Here is an 18470-nt window from a genome sequence, read left to right as displayed (position 1 = left end):
TGCTTACGTTTCTCTTCCCATACTGGGTGTATATACACACCTCCACTTGTATAACGGATTGCTGCCACCACTGCCCCATGGCAGCCGGACCAGCCTCGGCCCCACGTCTGGAATGCGCCCTTCAATTGGTTCACCGCCGCATTGTCATCTTTGATGAGACAGCATACGAACGTTTGACCCCAAACGAGACGCAATCTCTGCCCTTACGGCGAGTGCCGAACCGACAGACGGTAGAATTAGGGGTCGAGCATGATCTGAAATTACACAACCGAATCAACTATTCGATTGCCGTCGCTCCAATGGAAGACGAAACCCGCCGCTGACTCATTTCTTACTACGGCATACAAAGAGCGAGAAATAGCAGTCCAAACCAGTCCGAACCGTGTTGATTATCAAAGCCCCTGCACAAACCATTCCCAGCGTCCGTCCCGGCTTCCGGCAGCGTCTTACCTGGGAAGCAGAGCTTTCAACCCTGTTCAGGTCTTTCACCTCTGGGCTTTTGCACACGCCGTTTTCGACATGGCCCTTGTCGCTTAGAGTTGGGGTCATGCGATCCCCAGATCCCTTCATTCTACCTTCCTTCCTTGGTGAATGGCAATCTTGCGGACGATATCAATCACTTCCCCCCGTCATGACGGGTTTGCCGTACCATATCTATCTGCATGGCTTCCGACCCGCAGAGAGAGTTTTTGTTCCTGAACCAGTCTCTAACTTCCCAGCCCCGTTCGCAGAGGGAGAAAGAGCTCCAGGATGCCGATCGTCGGGCTCATGCCGCTCGCAACTCTAGACTCAAGCGATCCGCTCAGCAGCCGGAAGACGAAGCTGCCAGCTTGATAAGCCGCTCCTCCAAAAGATCCAGTCGTCGTCCGGATGAAGAGGTCCAACAGGACGGTGACGATCCGGCTCTTCCACTCGTCAAACAGCAGCTGGCTGTCCGACCACGGGCTCGCGGACGTCGGCAGACCACGGCTGTGCCATCTCTCACGCCAAACACGTTGACCCCCCGCGTTCTCTTGGGTCAGGGTAACCACGATCCTTTCGACACCGCCTCAGTTAGTGGGCTCCCTCCTTTCATTTACGATATCCTGAACCATTGTGAGTGGCACCTTCTCTGACCCCGATCGGTTTTGTGTCCCTGGCCTTGTGATGCAGTAGGGTGTCGGGATCCTGTCGGGTCTGTGAGCGTTACTGATCCTCGCGCGCGATCTTCCCAGCCTACCGCTTCGTTTGGCCTATCGTGCTGAACCGAGACCCGAAAGACGCTGAACAATACGCGGTCATGAGATCGAGGAGCGCGCGGGAGAATCCTTTTGTTCTTCATGCACAGATTGCCAGTGCTGGGGGGCACCGACTCCGGCTGCTTCCGGCTGGAGACCCATCTCGGTCACTCATAGCACAAGCAGTATCGTACCATGAACGGAAGGCCCTCGAAGCAGTTGCGGAGATACTACAAAAGAACCCGGGGCCGCCCTGGGAGAGCATAGTTGCGGCGCTGATTTTGGTGACGTGGCCGGCGGGAACTCACGAGGAAGGCCCGTCCAAGTATCCAGTTTCCCCCATGGCGCGGGGGCAGAATCTACACCTTTTCAACAACATGATATTGACACCGGGCAGAATCCAGCAGATCCAGCGATTCTACCACATCCTCGAGCCTCTAGGTGGATTGGAAGGTCTCTCGACGCTTGATCACTTGCAGGTTTTCAGCTTGTGCGTTCCATCCTTGGCATGCTCTGAGTCGGTCATGCTGACCCTGACCATCTAGTGCGGACGCGTTTGTGTCGTCCCGACTCGGCGTCCGTCCGCTTTGGCCGTGGCCCAACAAGCTGCACCACGCCTTGGACGCATTTGACGACCTTGTGCTTGACCCGCGTGCATTTCAACTGTCCCTGGTGATGGGGCGCGGCTTCTCCTGCGTGAAAGATGCTCGACTCCGCCGTCTCCTGATGTTGGCATGCCGAACCACATTGGCCATCGATCTGTATCACCGAAAGTGTCCCACCGCACCCTCGATGAGGGAACTCTGCATGGCCAGGAATGCCGTGCAGCACCAGCTGTGCGCGCTCGACCCGCCGTCTGATCTGGTGCCTTCACATGACGACTCGCTCTACAACATGGTCCGGCTTGCTGCACTGATATACAGCGACCTAGTGATTTTCCCGCTCGGCGAATCCGTGAGTGTCAAGTCGCAGCTTGCGTACGACCTGCGGAAAGCGCTGGAACTGTTCTTCACGGGCGAGACCCTGGAAGCAAAGGCCGAACGCGAGCTCACGCTCTGGTGTCTAATTATGGGAACCATGGCATCATACGGGACAGTCCACCAGGAATGGTATGTCGCGCAGTTGGGGTGTACCTTGCGTGAGGACGGTCGACTGTTGGACTGGATCCTGTTCCAGACTCTGATGTCGCATTTCTTGTGGTGGGACCATGTTTTGCAGCCGCGGTGCTGGGATGTCTGGAACGAGGCCGCACCATCGGTCCCGGAGGAGTCGAGCCCGTCCCCTCCTGAGAACCGAGATGCTGCCACTATGTAGTTCGACCCGAGATGTGCTCGTTGGCTTCACCAAGTGTCACTTCAGATGGACGGACTTGTATGTCCGCATAATAGTGGTATCTCGGCCCTCTAGCCCGTCAAGACTGCGTTAGCGGGTGACACGCATCTTGTGCATTGAGACAGCATCATCAAACCACAAACCATCAGACCATTAGGCAAAGTGCCGGCAGAAAACAGAGAGATGCATGATAAGATCGCGTGCTGCGGCTGCTGCTGCTGCTGTGTCTGGGCACGGCTTGGGAGAGTGTCGAGTTGCGTCTCTGCTGTGTGTGTGGCGGTCTCTTATTGGGCGGATGAGCAGGTTGCGGTTGCGGTTGCGGGATGTAGGAGTAGCTGTGGTGGATGTACGAGGTAGATACTGTACCGAGTAGATTGTGGATTGTGCGTGAGAATTATTAATATTGGGAGAGGTGGACTTTGTCTCATTGACGGGCGGGCACGTGGGGGGGCAACCAGGGGAGTTTATTAGACGAAAAGATAGAGAATGTACGGAGTATTACTGGATACTTACTACTGGGTACTGTGGCAGCAGAGAAAGAAGAAGATATATATATTTACTTACGTGGTACTTTTTTGGTAGCTACTGCTACTGCATTCTAATACTCAGCTACCTCACTTGAGTGAGCCCTTTTTTCTCCCTCTCCTCCTCTCTCTCTCTCTCTCTCTCTCCGTTCTCGACGACCACTTTACTCTTCTGCACTGCCAATTTCTTCAGTGTTCAGATAATTGAATTACTGCCCTTTTGCGGATGATTGATTTTTCCCCCCTTAAGATCCCGTCCCTACCTAATTAGACAGCAGCCCAGCCCAGCCCAGCCCAGCCAAGGAGGGTGCCTCCACACCACGCCCAGCCGCCCAGCACCAGCACCAGCACCAGCTCAAGCTCATTCTGGTCTCGTCATGGCTTCCACCCCTTCATCCTCGTGGGTGGCCCTGCTCGCCGCCGCCGCCGCCGCTCTGCTTCTGCTGCTCCGGTGGTGGTGCCGGAGCACCACCTCCCCGTCCCTGCCGGATCTGCCGTGGGTGGCCCGCAACGACAGGGCCTGGATCTTGCCCGGCCTGAGGACCAGGCTGTGGTGCTCGGTCAATTATGAGGAGGCCCTCCGGAGGGCGTATGAGCAGGTAGGCTTGTTTGTTTGCTTGTTTAATTTGTATCCTTACTTCTCCTTGTTGTGCTTTCCGGCGGGTGGGAGAGCAGGAAAGGAGAAGAAGAGACGAGACGAGAGAGAAGAGGGAAGGAGAACGATGCCCTTGCTCAGGCTGTAATATTCGTTCTCTATGATCAATTTCCTCTCTTTTTCACGCCTGTCCCACTGCACTGCTTCATTCTCTTCAGCAACTTACACCCACTACAACCGCCTGCACACAGCCGCCAACCTAATAACTCTCCAAACAGTATGCCCGCCACAACAAGCCCTGTATACTCGCCACCCTCGACGGCGAGGTCGTTCTTCTGCCGCCCTCCAACACGCCCTGGCTGATCGCCCAGCCCGACAACGTCCTCAGCGTCAACGGCGCGCACAAGCATATCCTCCAGACCCGATACACTTTTCCTAGGCCTGAGATTATGGACCCCACGGTTCATTTCGGTACGTATATCTCCGGGAATATCTCGATTTCTGACCGTCCACTCTCCGCTTCAGCCATGGCTGACATTTCTCCTGTCCCTCGCCAGACGTCATCAAGTCCGAGTTGACCAGGCAAGTCTTCAACGTCACGCCCGAAGTGTGCGACGAATTGGCCGCGGCAGTGGATCAGATCTGGGGCAGCGAAGCTGATCCTGATTTTGAATACTATGACGCCGAAGGGTGGAAGACTGTCGTGCTCTTTGACAGTCTCACCAAGATCATCGCCAGGATCTCCAACAGGGTCTTTGTCGGGTTGCCGCTTTGTGAGTAGATTCTCTTCTTCTGCTCGAATGGTGGGTTGTCAGGGATGGGTAAAGGGCTGGCAATGTGTAGGATGGGTCCGCCTGGTACTGCACGCTAACCCGGCTTTGATCGCAGGTCGTGATGAGCAATACCTCAAGAACGCAATCGGTTTCGCCGAAGACATTGCCATTTCGGCAACGGTCCTGCGACTCTTCCCCGGCATCATCCGCTCTCTGGTCGCCCCAATAGCGACAAGGTTCAACCGCAAGCACACTCGTGAATACACGGAAATCCTTAGGCCTGAGATTATTCGGCGTCAACGCCTCCAGCAATCCACCGGCGACTCCAAGACCGAAGACGCCGTGAAGAACGACTTCCTCCAATGGCTCTTGACCCGCTCGCTCACTAAATCATATAACTCACCCGACGAAACCGATCCGCAAATCATCAGTGCGCGTCTTCTGCATGTAAACTTTGCATCCGTCCACACGACCAGTTTCATCGGTACCAACGCCTTACTGGACATCCTTGCTGCACCACTCCAGGAGCGCGTCCTGGAAACGCTGCGGAAGGAGGCTTTGGACAACATGGAGCCAGATGCAGGGTCTGGACCGACTTCGAGGATGTGGTCACGCACAGCTATCGCCAAGATGCACTACCTCGACTCAGCTCTCCGGGAGAGTTCCCGCCGCGCGAGTATCATCGGAGTGGGTGTGAACCAAAAGGTCGTTGCCCCTGGTGGTGTCACGACGCCCGATGGCACACATTTACCCGAAGGCTGTATGGTCGCCACGCACAGTTGGGGGTGCCATAATGACGACAACCTTTACGAGGCAGCCGACAAATATAAGCCTTTTCGGTTCGTCGAGTTGAGAGACAAGATCTCGAGCGGTGTCGGGGACGGTGATAGAGACAAAGCAGAACGGGAGAAGGAGTACCTGGACAAAGCCCACCTCTCCTTCATCGCCACCTCCCCTTCCTACCTCGGGTTTGGGCATGGTCGACACGCCTGTCCGGGAAGATTCTTCGCTTCGCAGGAACTGAAGCTGTTGATCGCGTATCTGCTGTCGCGGTATGAGATCCAAATGGTCATGGAAGGAGGACTCGGCGGGAACTGGAATGGCAAGGGCATCCGGCCCGAGAGTTACTGGGTGGGACCAAACCACGTCCCGCCGATGAGCGCCAAAGTGCGGGTGAGGAGACGGAAGGAGTTCCAATAGTTTGGTTGGTGTGAGCGCTTGTTTTCCAGGGGTTCGATGTGATCAAGTGACCCCAGAGCCCCAATGATGGTGTTGGTCGTTAGATCGACACGAGCATTGCGGGGACGTACCTAGTACATATAATTCCCTTGATAGAGATTGATAGGACTGCCAAAAGATTGACGGACATGCAGGCGTAACAATTCTTGCAACCGATACTGACTTGCGAATGACGTCGGCTTGAGGTTTGAGAGGGAGATGTTCCTGGAAGTCGGATATCGAGAAGGTGGAAGATCCCTCCATACACTGAGCCGTGACACGGAGCCGTCGAGATGCTTCCCTCGCTCCCGAGTCTCAGCCTCCCTCCTTCACCTTGTCCTTTGACTCGGACTGGCCCATTCCCTCGCACTGCCTGGCCTTCCAAAAGCCCTTGCCGTAACTGACCACGATCTCTTCGCCCTTGGCGATCCCCCTGGCTCTCCTCCCTCCGTCCTTCCCAGCCCTCCCCGCCTTGCCGGGACTCAGCACGAACACGCCGATCCGCCTCTCCCACGCTGTGCTCCCGCCGGAAACCCGACGCTCGATCCAGCAATCCCGGAACTCGGCGTTGGGCCCCTCAGGCCGCACGCCGGCGCGGTAGTCGTTGATGAAGCGCGCCTCGTTGCCGCACCGCGCCGCGTCGATGGCCAGGTCGAGTTCCCGGTCCAGGCTGAGGTCGTAGTCCGACGCCGGGTCTGACGACGACGACGACGAGTAGTGCAGACAGCCGAGATAGAGGACCACGAAGGACGACGGGGCGAGCGCCCGCGTCGCGAAAAGTCCGTGTTGTGTGTACGCCGGGTGGGAGGGGTCGGTTATGGGCTTGATCTGCACGAGAGGGCACGGGCTGGTGAGTGCACTGGCGGCGGGGATGATGGGGAGAGAAGACGGTGGAAGTGTGCTGGTTTGGAGGAGGCCTGGGGTGAGAGGGGGCGGGATGTGCAGTGTTGACAGATAGATGATGCTTTGGGCCAGTTCTTTGGCAGGGAGGAGGTCGAGGGGTGTCTAGGGGCCATTGAAGGGAGAGGGTTGATTGTCGATGCATATCCTTGTCGTTGGTAGAGACAGGATACTGTAGGACGACGTCGACGAGGTGGTGGAGAATAAGGGGCTCGTCTAAGTTTCCCCCGGGACTCATAACTACATAATAATGTACCGAGTACGAGGTACCAAGCCACACATATACGCACTACTGTATCATCCTCCTTCTATCTCGATACATTCACTCGGTGACGGTCTGATATAACAGAGTCTTCATCTCGAAGAGTAAGTAATAGGACTGGTGAAGATGTCCAGGCACTTTCATTTTAGCAGAGGCCCGACATGGCGTAGAGAGATGGATGTTCCTGTACTTTGGCCGATGTCAGGCAGGTACCGTATGTGGCTCTACTTGGACAGTATTAATATCTCTCAAGGTCCGAGAGTCGACAGAGCCAAGTATTTTGTGATATTAATACAGTATACACTTCGAGGAAATGGCGCCTACGATGGACTTTGGGACGTCTTAGGGGCGGGCTGCCCACGCTAACTGCAGGTGGTTAGCCCACTAGCTTCGAGTATTAGCTGGTACAGTTACTACTGTACCCGTTGTTGCTCTCCCCGGTGCGGGGAAGCTCTAAGCTTACCGTGCCCATTCGGAAGCTCTTATGGGCACGCCTAGCAAGTGTTAAGGGCGCTTCCGCCCCTGGTGGCACTGACTCACTAATCACGGCGTTGGACAGCAACCAACACGCCACCACCTCCAAAACATGTTTCTTCAAACTCGAACCTCATCTCATCTTCATTCTGTGCACGACTCTCCTGCCACGATGGGTCGCCATCTATCGTCAAGTCGCCATCATCCCATTGGCGAAAAGGCACCGCTGCTTCACGATGAAGAAAGCAATGCCCCCCCTCCCGCCCACCGCTGCTCTTCTTGCGGCCGTCCTCGTCAAAAGCCATTCTCTTGGCCTTCCTTTGCCGCGTTCATGGCCCTCTTCGTGATATGGCTTGTTTTTGCCGGGTTTTCTCTCAGGCAATTTCTATCGAATATAACCCCCTGGCCCAACAGCTGGTCCTTCTCGATCAATGGTGAGTCGTGCTGTGAAGCTGGGGAGGAGTAGTCGTTAACCATCTGAAGCGGACAAAAAGGAGCCAGAACGAAACGAGGCCGATGTCTGCCTCACTCCTGCGTGTGTTCATGCCTCGTCCGAGCTGCTTTACAACCTGTCGCCCGACTACAAGACCCTCGATCCGTGCACCGACTTCGAGGAACTCGTGTGCGGAGGGTGGCGGGACCGTCACGATCTGCGCCCCGACCAAGGTGATGCCTTTACTGGCACCATCATGTCTGAGAATTCTCAGATGTTGCTCCGCCACATTCTCGAAGCTCCATATCCCGGATTGTCTGCGGTGAGTTCCTGGTTGCAAGTCGATGGGTTTGGTCCATGCTGATATGTGCACTAGCATTCCTACTTCTCTCCTGCCGCGCTCGACAGTGCGACTGGCTCTGTTGACAAGGAGAACTTCGACAAGCTTAAAGCTGCCTATGATGCCTGCTTGGATGAGGACACCATCAAGAAACTTGGGGTGGCCCCGTTAGTCGATATGGTCAACGCCACTTCGAACCATTTCTCGTCCGGCAACCTTTCTTCCACCATCCTGTTTATGCTCCAGACGGGAATGTCGACGGTGATATCTGCTGACACTGGCGCCGACGACAAGGACCCGGACACCGTGGTCGTCTCTATTTCAGCTCCGTGGAGTGTCGGACTGCCGGCACAGGAAATGTACGAAGACGAAAAGCTCGTGAAGAAGTACGAGGAGACGGCCTCGGAAGTGCTTTCAGCTCTCCACGAGCAAGCTGCTGCGTCTGCAGTGGATGCTCATGCTTTGGTGGAGTTTGAGAAGCAGCTCGCAAAGGCCTCACCAAGTGCTGAAGACCGCAACGACGTTACGGTGAGCAAGAAGTTTGTCCTCACACTCCGAACGGACTAACATACTGTGCAGAAATACTACAACCCTATGTCTCTGGCCGATGCAGATGCTCTCACTCCACAACTGAAGCTCTCGGAAATTCTCGACAGTCTTGTCCCTGCGGACTACAAACTGGATCGAGTTATAGTCATGGCTCCAGAATATATGAAGAAGCTCAGTAAACTGCTGGATGACACACCGCAGCAGACACTGCACTCGTACTTCATCTGGAAGGCAGTCCAGTCATATGCTAGCTTCATTGAGGCCGATGCTGTTGCTCCCCTCAAAAGATTTTCGAACGAATTGGCGGGCAAGGTAAGTACACTTCCTCCCAGGCTCTTCTTCCCATGTTGACACGCCTTAGGATCCAGAAACAAAACCGGAACGGTGGAGGACGTGCGTGTCCCATGTCGACTTTGGCGTGGGCTGGATCCTGAGCCGCTTCTTTGTCGAGAAAGCCTTCTCCGCCAAAGCCAAAGAATTCGGCGACCAGATTGTGTCCGATATCAAGGACCAGTTTATCGAGAAGCTCAAGGTCACTGAGTGGATGGAAAAGGAAGTGATTGAGCTGGCCATTTCCAAGGTCCACAACATTGTCCAAAAAATTGGATATCCAGACAAGGTAGGTCAAGCATCATCAACCACGGTTGTACAGCACTGAGATCATCTGTCTGCAGAGCCCAAACATTATGGATCCCGTCAGTCTGAAGAAATACTACGCTCCTGTGAACATTACGTCCTCGTCGTACTTTGGCAATGCAGTGTCCGTCATCCGTGCCGAGCTCGCCCGTGAGTGGGCGGCCCTCGGCAAGCCTGTGGACCGGAATCAATGGTTCGTTACGGCTTCTGGTCGATATTTCTGGATGCAAAGTGCTAACCATTTCGCAGGGATATGACTGTCCCGACTGTGAACGCATGTATGTGCTTGTTTAGTTCGCGCCTTTGCCTTGTTACCCTGCTAATTTGTAGATTACAATCCTCCGGGCAACGAAATCGTTTTCCCAGCCGGGATCATGCAGGTCAGTTACTGGGGTTCAAATGCACATTCAGAGAGCTAACCCGAACAGTTCCCCGTGTTTGATGTCGACGTCCCCCAGTATCTCAGTTACGGCGCCTTCGGTTCGGTCTCTGGCCACGAGCTCTCTCACGCTTTCGATTCCACCGGTCGCCACTACGACCAGAACGGTAATTTCACCGACTGGTGGACGGAGAAGACGGTCGAGAACTTTAAGAAGCGCGCCGAGTGTTTCGTCGAGCAGTACTCCAACTTCTCTGTACCGGGACCCGACGACAAACCGCTCCATGTCAATGGTCGATTGACTCTGGGCGAGAATATCGCCGATGCAGGAGGTCTCTCTGCAGCATTCGCGGCATGGAAGAAGCGTGCGGCGGAGAAGCCAAACCAGGATCTTCCCGGCCTGGATTTCTTCACGCAGGAGCAGCTGTTTTTTGTGAACTATGCCAATTGGTGGTGCGGAAAGACCCGAAAAGAAACGGCCATTCAACGCATCTACTTGGATCCCCATGCGCCCAAGTTTGCGAGGATTCTAGGAACGATGGCCAACTCTCGAGACTTCAGGGAGAGTTTCCAGTGTGCGAAGAAGGAACCGGTGTGTGAACTGTGGTGAGGCATGAATGTGTTTGAGAGGGTCAAGCAGGTCTGTATGCCAACAGACAGCATTGCATCCATCGGTTGGCATCGCAACTTGGTTGTTGTCATCAAAATTTGGACGGATGGGAAAAGCACATTTGGCACAAGGCTGGGCATCAACTACTTCCAGTACTATATGTTATACCTACCTTCTCGTTGGAGACACTTTCTCTTGTGGTTTTCGGGCAATGAATGGTTCTGTCCCCACCGATGTCGCCGTCCACGCCTGGTTTTTATGATATATCTGTTACTCATTTATTGTGCAATCCTATTTACCTCCACACTCATCTCAAACTACAAGGTCTTCTCACACGCTCTTCCGCCGGTGTCCGTACTCAAAGTTTGCCGCGGCGTCTCCTTCCTCGACCGTCGCCACGCCTCCTTCGACCCGGGCATTTCGAAACTCTTCTTCGGAGATGGTCTTGATCGGACCTTGGAACCAGTGCATGGCACCCCAGACGGGGAGGAACCATCCCACCAAGCTGATGATGGTGATGATCCCGATGCAGATGGGTGCATAGTTCAGCGTGTTGGCGTCCACCGGGTACAGTTGCGGCAGGAGAAGGACCGCGAAGAGGAACAGGATGTACGCACTGGCCACCACGGCCAGCGGAGCGGAAAACTTTCCGAGATTCCACTTGGCCGGCACAAACGACTTGCGTCCCACGGTCTGTCGCGCGACGATGGGGATCAGATACGAGAAGTTCGTGGCGATGGTGGCCGTGGCGGTGATGGCGGAGAAGGCGACTGCAGAGCCGATGACGGCCGTCGTGATCGCCACAGACATGACAAACACGAGCAGCGCGGCATTGACGGCCATCTTGCGCTTGGAGAGCTTCCTGAAGAAGAAGCTGAAGGGCAGCACACCGTCGCGGGAGATGGCATAGGTGACTCGCTGGGCGGACATGAAGCAGCTTGCCGTGGCACACGTGCTGTCGACCCAGAGCAGGGACAGGATGGCGACCGCGCCGTTCTCACCGATGAGTTGCACCAGGTACTCGGCCCAGTTGTTTGCGTATGTCGCTGAGATGATGCCGTCGAAATCTTGCATGCAGAAGAGAATGATGATGAGGGTCGGGATCGACAGAAACCAGGCCGAGAAAGTGGACACTGGCCGACATCTATCAGTTTCTTGTCGTCCATAGCGCCCGCCGAATGACACATGAGAAGAGAGACTTACTGTAGATCCCTTTGGCGACGACGGTGGAGGCCTGTTTGGTTTCTTCGGCCAAATGTGCCGATGCATCGTACCCGTAAAAGACCCAGGCTCCGAACAGGACAGAAATGACCCTTTTTACACGACGTCAGCATGAATGCGTGAGGTGGCGGAGGAGAGGGCCCAACGCCGAGAACTCACCAACAGTAGCCATCCGAGGCCTCCTTCTTGTCTCCCAAGTTGATGCCGTTGTAGAACAAGCCAAACGCGCCGTGGCTGCTGTTGAAATGCTTCTCGGACGCCTTGATCGGGAACCAGATCCAGTACATGAAGAACAGGGAGAAGAAGATGACCACGGCGAAGCGGAAGTAGTAGCGCAGCAGCCGCGGGTTGTAGATGTTGGGGATCATGGCGAAGATCATGCCGATGCTCGTGAGCAGCCACAGGAACCACCCCTTGTGGAGGACTTCGGCGTCGGGGTACTTGATCATCAGGCCCGAGACCAGGAAGTTGGTCGAGCCTTGTTGCACGCCGGGCACGACGGTGATCCAGCCCGCCCAGTTCCACCAGGCCGTCATCCAGCTCAGGAAGGGCCCGTACTTCTGTCCGCCCAGACGGTAACTCCAGAAGTAGATGCCGCCGGTGGTGGGCAGGGCCGCCGCCAGCTCCGCCATCACCAAGCTCACGACGCACGACAGGCCGCCCACCATCGTCCAGTTCGCGAAGGCCGCTTGGGGTCCTCCGGTGTATAAAACCCAGCCGAACAGGACGGGGATGCCGGAGATGAAGTTCATCGACGTAAAGGTCGCTGCCCAGCTCTCAAAAAAGCCCAGGGACCGGATGAACTCTTGCTTGTAACCCAGGGTGGCCAGATGGTATTCGTCATGGGTCAGGACGACGCCGACGCCGACGTTGTCCTGAACGCCTTCCGTAATGGAAGGCGGGTCTGATGGAGTAGATGTATCCTTGACATCCATCTGTGCCGAAGCTTTCTCAACGGTAGTAGCCATGGTGAAGAGGGAAGATGCCCCGGGGCAGGAAGAGTGGAGGGAGACCTGAGACTGGCCGACATCCTGGAAGAGCCGTTGATCTTCGGTGTTATGTAGTTATGCATGCTCGCGCGCGTCTGAGAGAGGTGTCAACTCATTTCGGACTTCTGCACTATACGGTGATAGCTTTGTCCAGGGCAACAGCGATGATGCCTATCAGGATGGCAGGATTGCAGAAGTCCGTTATCAAGCAAGCCAGCCAAGTCTGGCGGCGAGCTTACGGGGAAGCACCATGCCTATTGAGGCTCGAAGATGCGGAGAAGTTTAGCCACGACGAGTTGTTCGAAGGAGAAAGTCCCCAGCGCCGGCGGTGGCAGCGACTAAGAGCAATCTTATCGTTGCTTGATCAGCGTTTTCAGGGAAATCTCGGTCTGGGACCACGAGAAAATGGGCATTCACCGTTGGCTGGCCATGCGCTTTCTCGCAGGTGAGGCGATCCATATCCTCTCTTCCTTGATTGCTGTTGGTTCGACGGGGCGGAGGTCAGCACCCCTTAGCCTGCGATAACAGGGGTTCAGAAGAGAAGACCGCCTGGCTTTGGCGCAATCCAGACCCAATCCTGGTCAGTTCTGCATTAACTCTGTGCGGAAGCGTTTCGAGGGAACCAGAGTATCGGATTTGCCACGTGGAACGTGCCGTGTCCACGATCGAGAAGCAAGGGGCGAAGAGAGACACAGAGAGACTAAGGCCTCGGTTCCGAGAATCGACCCAGGATGACAACGCAGGAGAGCCTGGAGTACTGCGGAGGGCACGGTTCTGATTCCTTCGTTGCTCGCCATGGTGACGGGAAGACGGAACACAGGTGAGCAGATTGCCAAGGGCGAGAAACCAAAGAGCCAAAGAGCGTCCAACGAGCAAAGAAATGGAATCTGGATTTTTCTTTTTGGGCGGGATGTTGCTTCCGACCGCTATGAGGCAGCTTCAGGCCAATGAGAGCTGCTATTAGAGGGATGCTAGATGGTTTTTTGAGGCTATCAGGTACACAAACGTGAGGTGGTGAAAAAGTTAGCTTTCTAGAACGCTGCTATACCCACAGGTAGCATATCTACCGTCCCGTCTTCTTCCTCTCCAGATATCTCAAGGGGAAATAGCAGACTACAGTGATGGCGCCAGACATGTAAATACCGACATCACCACCGAACGGTCCGAATTTGGCGGCGATAGGGCCGACATACTGCAATGATTCGTTAGCGATGGAACCGACGGAAAAAAAGAGGCATTGGTCGGAGTCACTTACCCAAACTTGCGCCATGCCGGGCAAACCACCCGCCAGGTAGCCTGCCAACAGCGAAAAGACAGCCGCGGCACCCCATGGCAGCTTGTCGGGCATATCCCAAACCTCGAGGTTGTAGCCCTCGCCCGATCGCTTGCGGAAATATTGGTCCTCGATCAGGAGAATGAGCGTGAAGGAGATGGTCCAGTAGCCCAGCAAGGACACGAAATCGGAGACAATGTTCGACAAATGGTCCTTTCCGACAATGGCGAGCAGCGCCACGACCAAGGCGACCAAGAAGGACCAGATAAATCGGGGCACGGCGTGGAAGTAGTGACCCAGGAGTTGGATGGAGAGACCGGAGGAGTAGTTGATGGCGATGTTGTTGCCCAGCACGCTGAAGGTGAGGATCACCAAGCAGAACTTGGCCCAACCCACCGGATGGTAGATCTCGCGCAGCAAGCCACCCAGGCCATGGTTGTTATAGGCATCCGAATAAGGGGGATATGCGTTCAAGATGGCAGCGTTTCCAATGCAGGAACCAATGACGGTCACAAACACGGTCGGGATGGTGATACCGGCCAAGGTGAGGAAGAAGATTTTCCACGACTTGGTGTTGGCAGGGTAGTTGCAATAGTAGTCGGCAGCGATGGAACACCAGCCGGACGAGCTGGAGAAGCAGATGGCCATGAAGCTGAGCCACGAACCACCAATTTCCAGGTTGGAGGCAGGGAATCCAGGCGCATTGGGACCGACATGGGGCGCAGCCTGACCGATCAAGACGCAGAGGAGAATGAAGGAGACAATCCAGCTGTACTTCTCAAACGTGTGGATGATGGCAAAGCCAAAGACCGATACCACGTACGAAACCACGGCGACAATCACGCACCCCACGGCAATCGTCATCGAGTAGTCCGACACGGCACTGAGCATTTGGCCGGTGACGACCACGTTGACCACCGCGAATCCACCGCCGACAATCACGTTGAGCACACTGCAGAGCTTGGCACCCCAGAAACCGAACGAATATCGAGAGGTGGCGATCTGACGAAGACCAGTTTTAGGACCGAGGGTGCCGGTATATGCTGTACAGAGAGCTCCGAGGATGGTGCCCACCACGACCGCCGAGACAGACTGACCGAGAGTCAAGCCAAATTCAGGACCCAGCACACCGAGCGGCAGGGTGCCGACGTGGCAGGTCATGGAAAACCACATGAAAAAGGTGTTGATGAGGGCGGGTGGGCGTTTCTCTTCTTCCGGGATCCGGTCAATGCCCTGGGTTTCGATGCCCATCTTCTCGTCCAGCCATTCCTCGCCCCTGCTCAACCAGCGGAGAGGCGCAATGCTGGTCTGAATATGTCTTGCCTTTGCGACTTCAAAGGCTGGCGTGACACTGCCATGGCGGACTTCGGGTTCGATCGTCTCGTTGACGCCGGGGAGCTTTTCAATATCGACATCCTTTGACGGCGTCCCGGAGGAGGAGTTGGTAGGCTCAATGGAGGCCATGTTAGTGACGACAAAGGGGTGTTTTTCGTGCCCTCACTGGAAACAACAGTCGCCGTGCAGGCAAAGGGCAAAGGAATGAGAATCACTCAGTCACACAAAGATCGGAGACGCGACACCTGGGCAACCAACAGACATTAAATATAGCAGGGTGCGACTGTAGATAACGAATGGACGCAACGCTTGACGCCGTCCCACGCACGAAGGTCTTGCTTCGCGAGCTTGATCGTATCTTACCCTCGTTAAACTCACGCCCGGAAGACCAGAAGGGTGTCGTTCGAACGGGCGAGTCCCGTTCCGGGGGGTGGAAATACGACTCTGCATCTCCACAGAAGGATGATCTCGAAGATGTTAGCGAGTGAGAAACGCGGAGAGAGCCGATGATTGCACGGGATTGCACAGGCCGAGAGATCAAGTGGGAAACGCCAGGCGAGCCTCTGATAAGGGCGATCCAGTCAGGAGTCTCGCATGGCCGGCCAGCGCCACATCTTCGATGCAGCAATGCGCGGGCCATGGTCTCCCTTGGGGAACTGGTCCGCGTACTGGGTGGTTTGTTAGGATGAGCTATCTCGGCAGTCCACGTCGTGGGGTGTTGTTGTAACGGCTGAGGACCTGATAGGAGTCCTGAGGGCGTTGCGACTCGCGAGGTGCTGTGGGATAGAAGATAGTAATACATATGTATAGGTACTCGTACGGACGAGAGCTCGGGGTCACCACTGTCAAGGGGAACCACGGTCATGAAAGGTGCCATACCACACGGTGCGTCAAGCTGGATCCCTCGCAACCACAAGACATCTTGGTCTGACTCACGCCCCAATGAGAGCACCAGGAGTATTTGATATTCCTTGTAGGGTTGCGTTCAATCTCGATGGCACGGCAAGGAGTTGGTCGAGATGGGCGCTTGGCGAGAAGATCATGATTGAAAAGGTGAAGGGGTTGAACTTGGCCACACCATCAAGCCTGCTCAAGCTCTTCTAGGCATTTGCTTGGATGGAGGGCGGGCGTCTCGATTTCTGACCGGCCTGTTTCCTGTATCCTAGGAGCCAAGAGGAGATGAAGTTCGGCCAACCCCGAGAGGCGGGATCGGTGACCAAAGGCATTTACGAGGCCAGAGGAGGGACTCTTATCTCTTGACCATCAGGGCGAGAGAGACTCCACGGCACTAGGCGGCAACTTGCCACAAAGGATCAAGGGGCTTCGAGATTTGGCCCCTATCAAGACAAAAAGCAATGATTGAGCCAGAGAGAATTGTTCTGGGCTGAAGATAACCATTAATATTCGTTGACGAAGAGGGCAGCTGCGTACTCGGTCGAGCTCGACCTGATTGATGCTACAGTCCCCTTGGTGGAAATGCAAATAATAGGTACATGTACCCGGGTACCCGGCGAGCCAGTACTGTAAGGTGCCTGGGTGCCTTATTATTAGCTGCTTGCACCTACAGTATCTTGTCATGTACAGGCACCGCCATCCCCGCCCGTTGATCCGGCTCGTGGCCCGTTTATTCATTATTCGCCAATCGACACGCCTGCGAACCGGTGCTCGTGGGTAGGCTCGTGAATGTGACACACAGCCATTACTTGGCTATCTCGCAGATACGCACGACGACTTGCCGAGTTACTGTACACAATAGTCATCCTACTGTACTCCGTAGTTAGAAGAATAGTCGACAGGAGGCGGCACCGTCTGTCCTCGTATCATCCATCTGTTTCTGCAACCCCCCCAATCCCACTGCTATGGCTGTTGGCACTGACATCCCCATCATCGACTTCACCCAGGCCTCGTCGTCGCCAGACCAGGTGGCCAGGGAGCTGCTCAGAGCGTGCACAGACTGGGGTGAGCGTCCTGACATGAACAAGGGTGCCATGTGGCCCGGTGCTGATCTTCTGTCCCTATCACATCCAGGCTTCTTCTTTGTCAAAAACCATCCGATCCCCCAGGACGCCATTGACGGCATCTTTGACCTGGTAAGTCGTCTTCTCAGGAGAGTATCTTCTGCCGTACTGTTGTTGTCCCATACGGTTTGTGTCTTGGAGATGCCTCGAACTTCTCGTCTTGATATGCATATATAGTAGAACGAGGAACAAAGACCCTCCCTCCCTGGGAAGAATATTGCACTAGGGTTGTCTCCCATCTCCCCGTCAAGATATATGTTGGCGGTTGTACTTTCCTACAGCCAAGTTGGCGTCACACTGACAAGCATCACAGGAGAGACGGTTCTTCGCTCAGCCGCTCTCGGCCAAGCTCGAAGCACCCTACATTGCCTCCAAGAACGCCGGCTACAAACCCGCCAGCTCGTATGGGTGAGTTTTTGCGCGAAAATGACTTTCTGACGGCATTTAACACAAGAGCTGTCACGCAGCGCGGATGCCAGATTCACCGATCCTCGTGAGGCCATCAGCATCAACAAATGGCCCACGGTCGAGCACGCCACGGCAGCGGCCCTTCCGCCCATCCTCAACGACGCACGCCAACAGATCTTCTCCTTCCAACAGCGTGTCCGTGTCTTCACCAAGCAGCTCCTCGAACTCATGGCGTTGGCGCTCGATCTCCCGCAGACGACGTTCGCTCGGTACCATGGCCCGGACAAGGAGAACTTCGACAATTTCGAGTTGATGCACTATCCCCCCGTCACGGCCGGCTCGGATACTTCCCAACGTGTTCCGGCATTCCGCATCTCGCCGCACACGGACTGGGGTACGTTGACTCTTCTCTTCCAAACCACCGTGGGCGGCCTCGAAGTGCGTCCGCCCAAATACACCTCCCCAGATCTGTCTCTGGACACGGAAACCTGGACACCAGCACCCGCTCTGCCCGACCTGATCCTGGTGAACATCGGGGACATGCTCGAGTTCTGGACGGCAGGCAAGTTGAAGAGCACCTGGCACCGTGTCGTCCCCACGGCGACGGAAGGCGGGCTTGATCGGTACACCTTTGCCTACTTTTTACATCCGGACAAGGATGCCGTTCTTGTGCCCATGCAGGGTATGGAGAAACAGGGGTGGGTGCCGCGATATGCCGGAGCCGGGAGGACCGCGGAGGAGCATATCCATGCCCGGATCGAGGGCGTCCACGGCAAAAGTAAACTGAAGACTGAAGACAAGGGCAAGGGAGTCCTTCAGTCCGGTGCGGGTGAAATCGATGCTCGTGCATGAAGGGACAGGACATGAGAGAGTGGTGCGTTCCTCCTTCAGGTTTCCGTGTCCAGAGACTGGTTTTGGGAGCACGCCACAAGACCCCGAGCGAATCGACAAGAAGAACTTACTATGTTGCATAAAGCCATGCCA

General features: G+C 55.4%; 7 protein-coding genes across 7 annotated transcripts; 4 read left to right on the top strand and 3 right to left on the bottom strand.

Moving 5' to 3' along the window:
• Window positions 1–662: 662 nt before the first annotated feature.
• On the top strand, window positions 663–2531 carry AYL99_04847 (hypothetical protein; the record flags this gene model as incomplete). Its single annotated transcript, XM_018836359.1, has 3 exons — window positions 663–1095; window positions 1215–1707; window positions 1763–2531. The coding sequence occupies 3 exons, from the start codon at window positions 663–665 to the stop codon at window positions 2529–2531; spliced, it is 1695 nt and encodes a 564-aa protein (XP_018693212.1).
• Window positions 2532–3450: 919 nt separating this feature from the next.
• AYL99_04846 (hypothetical protein) lies at window positions 3451–5641 on the top strand (the record flags this gene model as incomplete). Its single annotated transcript, XM_018836358.1, has 4 exons — window positions 3451–3672; window positions 3947–4139; window positions 4226–4441; window positions 4557–5641. The coding sequence occupies 4 exons, from the start codon at window positions 3451–3453 to the stop codon at window positions 5639–5641; spliced, it is 1716 nt and encodes a 571-aa protein (XP_018693211.1).
• A 333-nt stretch (window positions 5642–5974) lies between these two features.
• AYL99_04845 (hypothetical protein) lies at window positions 5975–7600 on the bottom strand (the record flags this gene model as incomplete). The annotated part of the gene is made up of 2 exons (XM_018836357.1): window positions 5975–6576; window positions 7564–7600. The coding sequence occupies 2 exons, from the start codon at window positions 7598–7600 to the stop codon at window positions 5975–5977; spliced, it is 639 nt and encodes a 212-aa protein (XP_018693210.1).
• Window positions 7601–7626: 26 nt separating this feature from the next.
• Window positions 7627–10242, top strand: AYL99_04844 (hypothetical protein; the record flags this gene model as incomplete). The annotated part of the gene is made up of 9 exons (XM_018836356.1): window positions 7627–7729; window positions 7779–8050; window positions 8105–8596; window positions 8648–8929; window positions 8979–9236; window positions 9292–9446; window positions 9503–9531; window positions 9584–9633; window positions 9682–10242. The coding sequence occupies 9 exons, from the start codon at window positions 7627–7629 to the stop codon at window positions 10240–10242; spliced, it is 2202 nt and encodes a 733-aa protein (XP_018693209.1).
• A 330-nt stretch (window positions 10243–10572) lies between these two features.
• AYL99_04843 (hypothetical protein) lies at window positions 10573–12431 on the bottom strand (the record flags this gene model as incomplete). The annotated part of the gene is made up of 3 exons (XM_018836355.1): window positions 10573–11375; window positions 11446–11555; window positions 11623–12431. The coding sequence occupies 3 exons, from the start codon at window positions 12429–12431 to the stop codon at window positions 10573–10575; spliced, it is 1722 nt and encodes a 573-aa protein (XP_018693208.1).
• Window positions 12432–13515: 1084 nt separating this feature from the next.
• AYL99_04842 (hypothetical protein) lies at window positions 13516–15189 on the bottom strand (the record flags this gene model as incomplete). The annotated part of the gene is made up of 2 exons (XM_018836354.1): window positions 13516–13644; window positions 13708–15189. 2 exons carry the CDS (start codon window positions 15187–15189, stop codon window positions 13516–13518), a joined length of 1611 nt encoding a protein of 536 aa, XP_018693207.1.
• A 1730-nt stretch (window positions 15190–16919) lies between these two features.
• Window positions 16920–18338, top strand: AYL99_04841 (hypothetical protein; the record flags this gene model as incomplete). The annotated part of the gene is made up of 3 exons (XM_018836353.1): window positions 16920–17150; window positions 17392–17486; window positions 17546–18338. The coding sequence occupies 3 exons, from the start codon at window positions 16920–16922 to the stop codon at window positions 18336–18338; spliced, it is 1119 nt and encodes a 372-aa protein (XP_018693206.1).
• Between the last annotated feature and the right edge of the window lie 132 nt (window positions 18339–18470).

The sequence above is a fragment of the Fonsecaea erecta genome, assembly GCF_001651985.1.
Source record: "Fonsecaea erecta strain CBS 125763 chromosome Unknown Scaff4, whole genome shotgun sequence".
In the NCBI taxonomy this organism is placed as follows: Eukaryota; Fungi; Ascomycota; class Eurotiomycetes; order Chaetothyriales; family Herpotrichiellaceae; genus Fonsecaea; species Fonsecaea erecta.
Note: the sequence above shows the minus strand (reverse complement) of the source record. Positions and strands in the feature narration are given on the sequence as shown.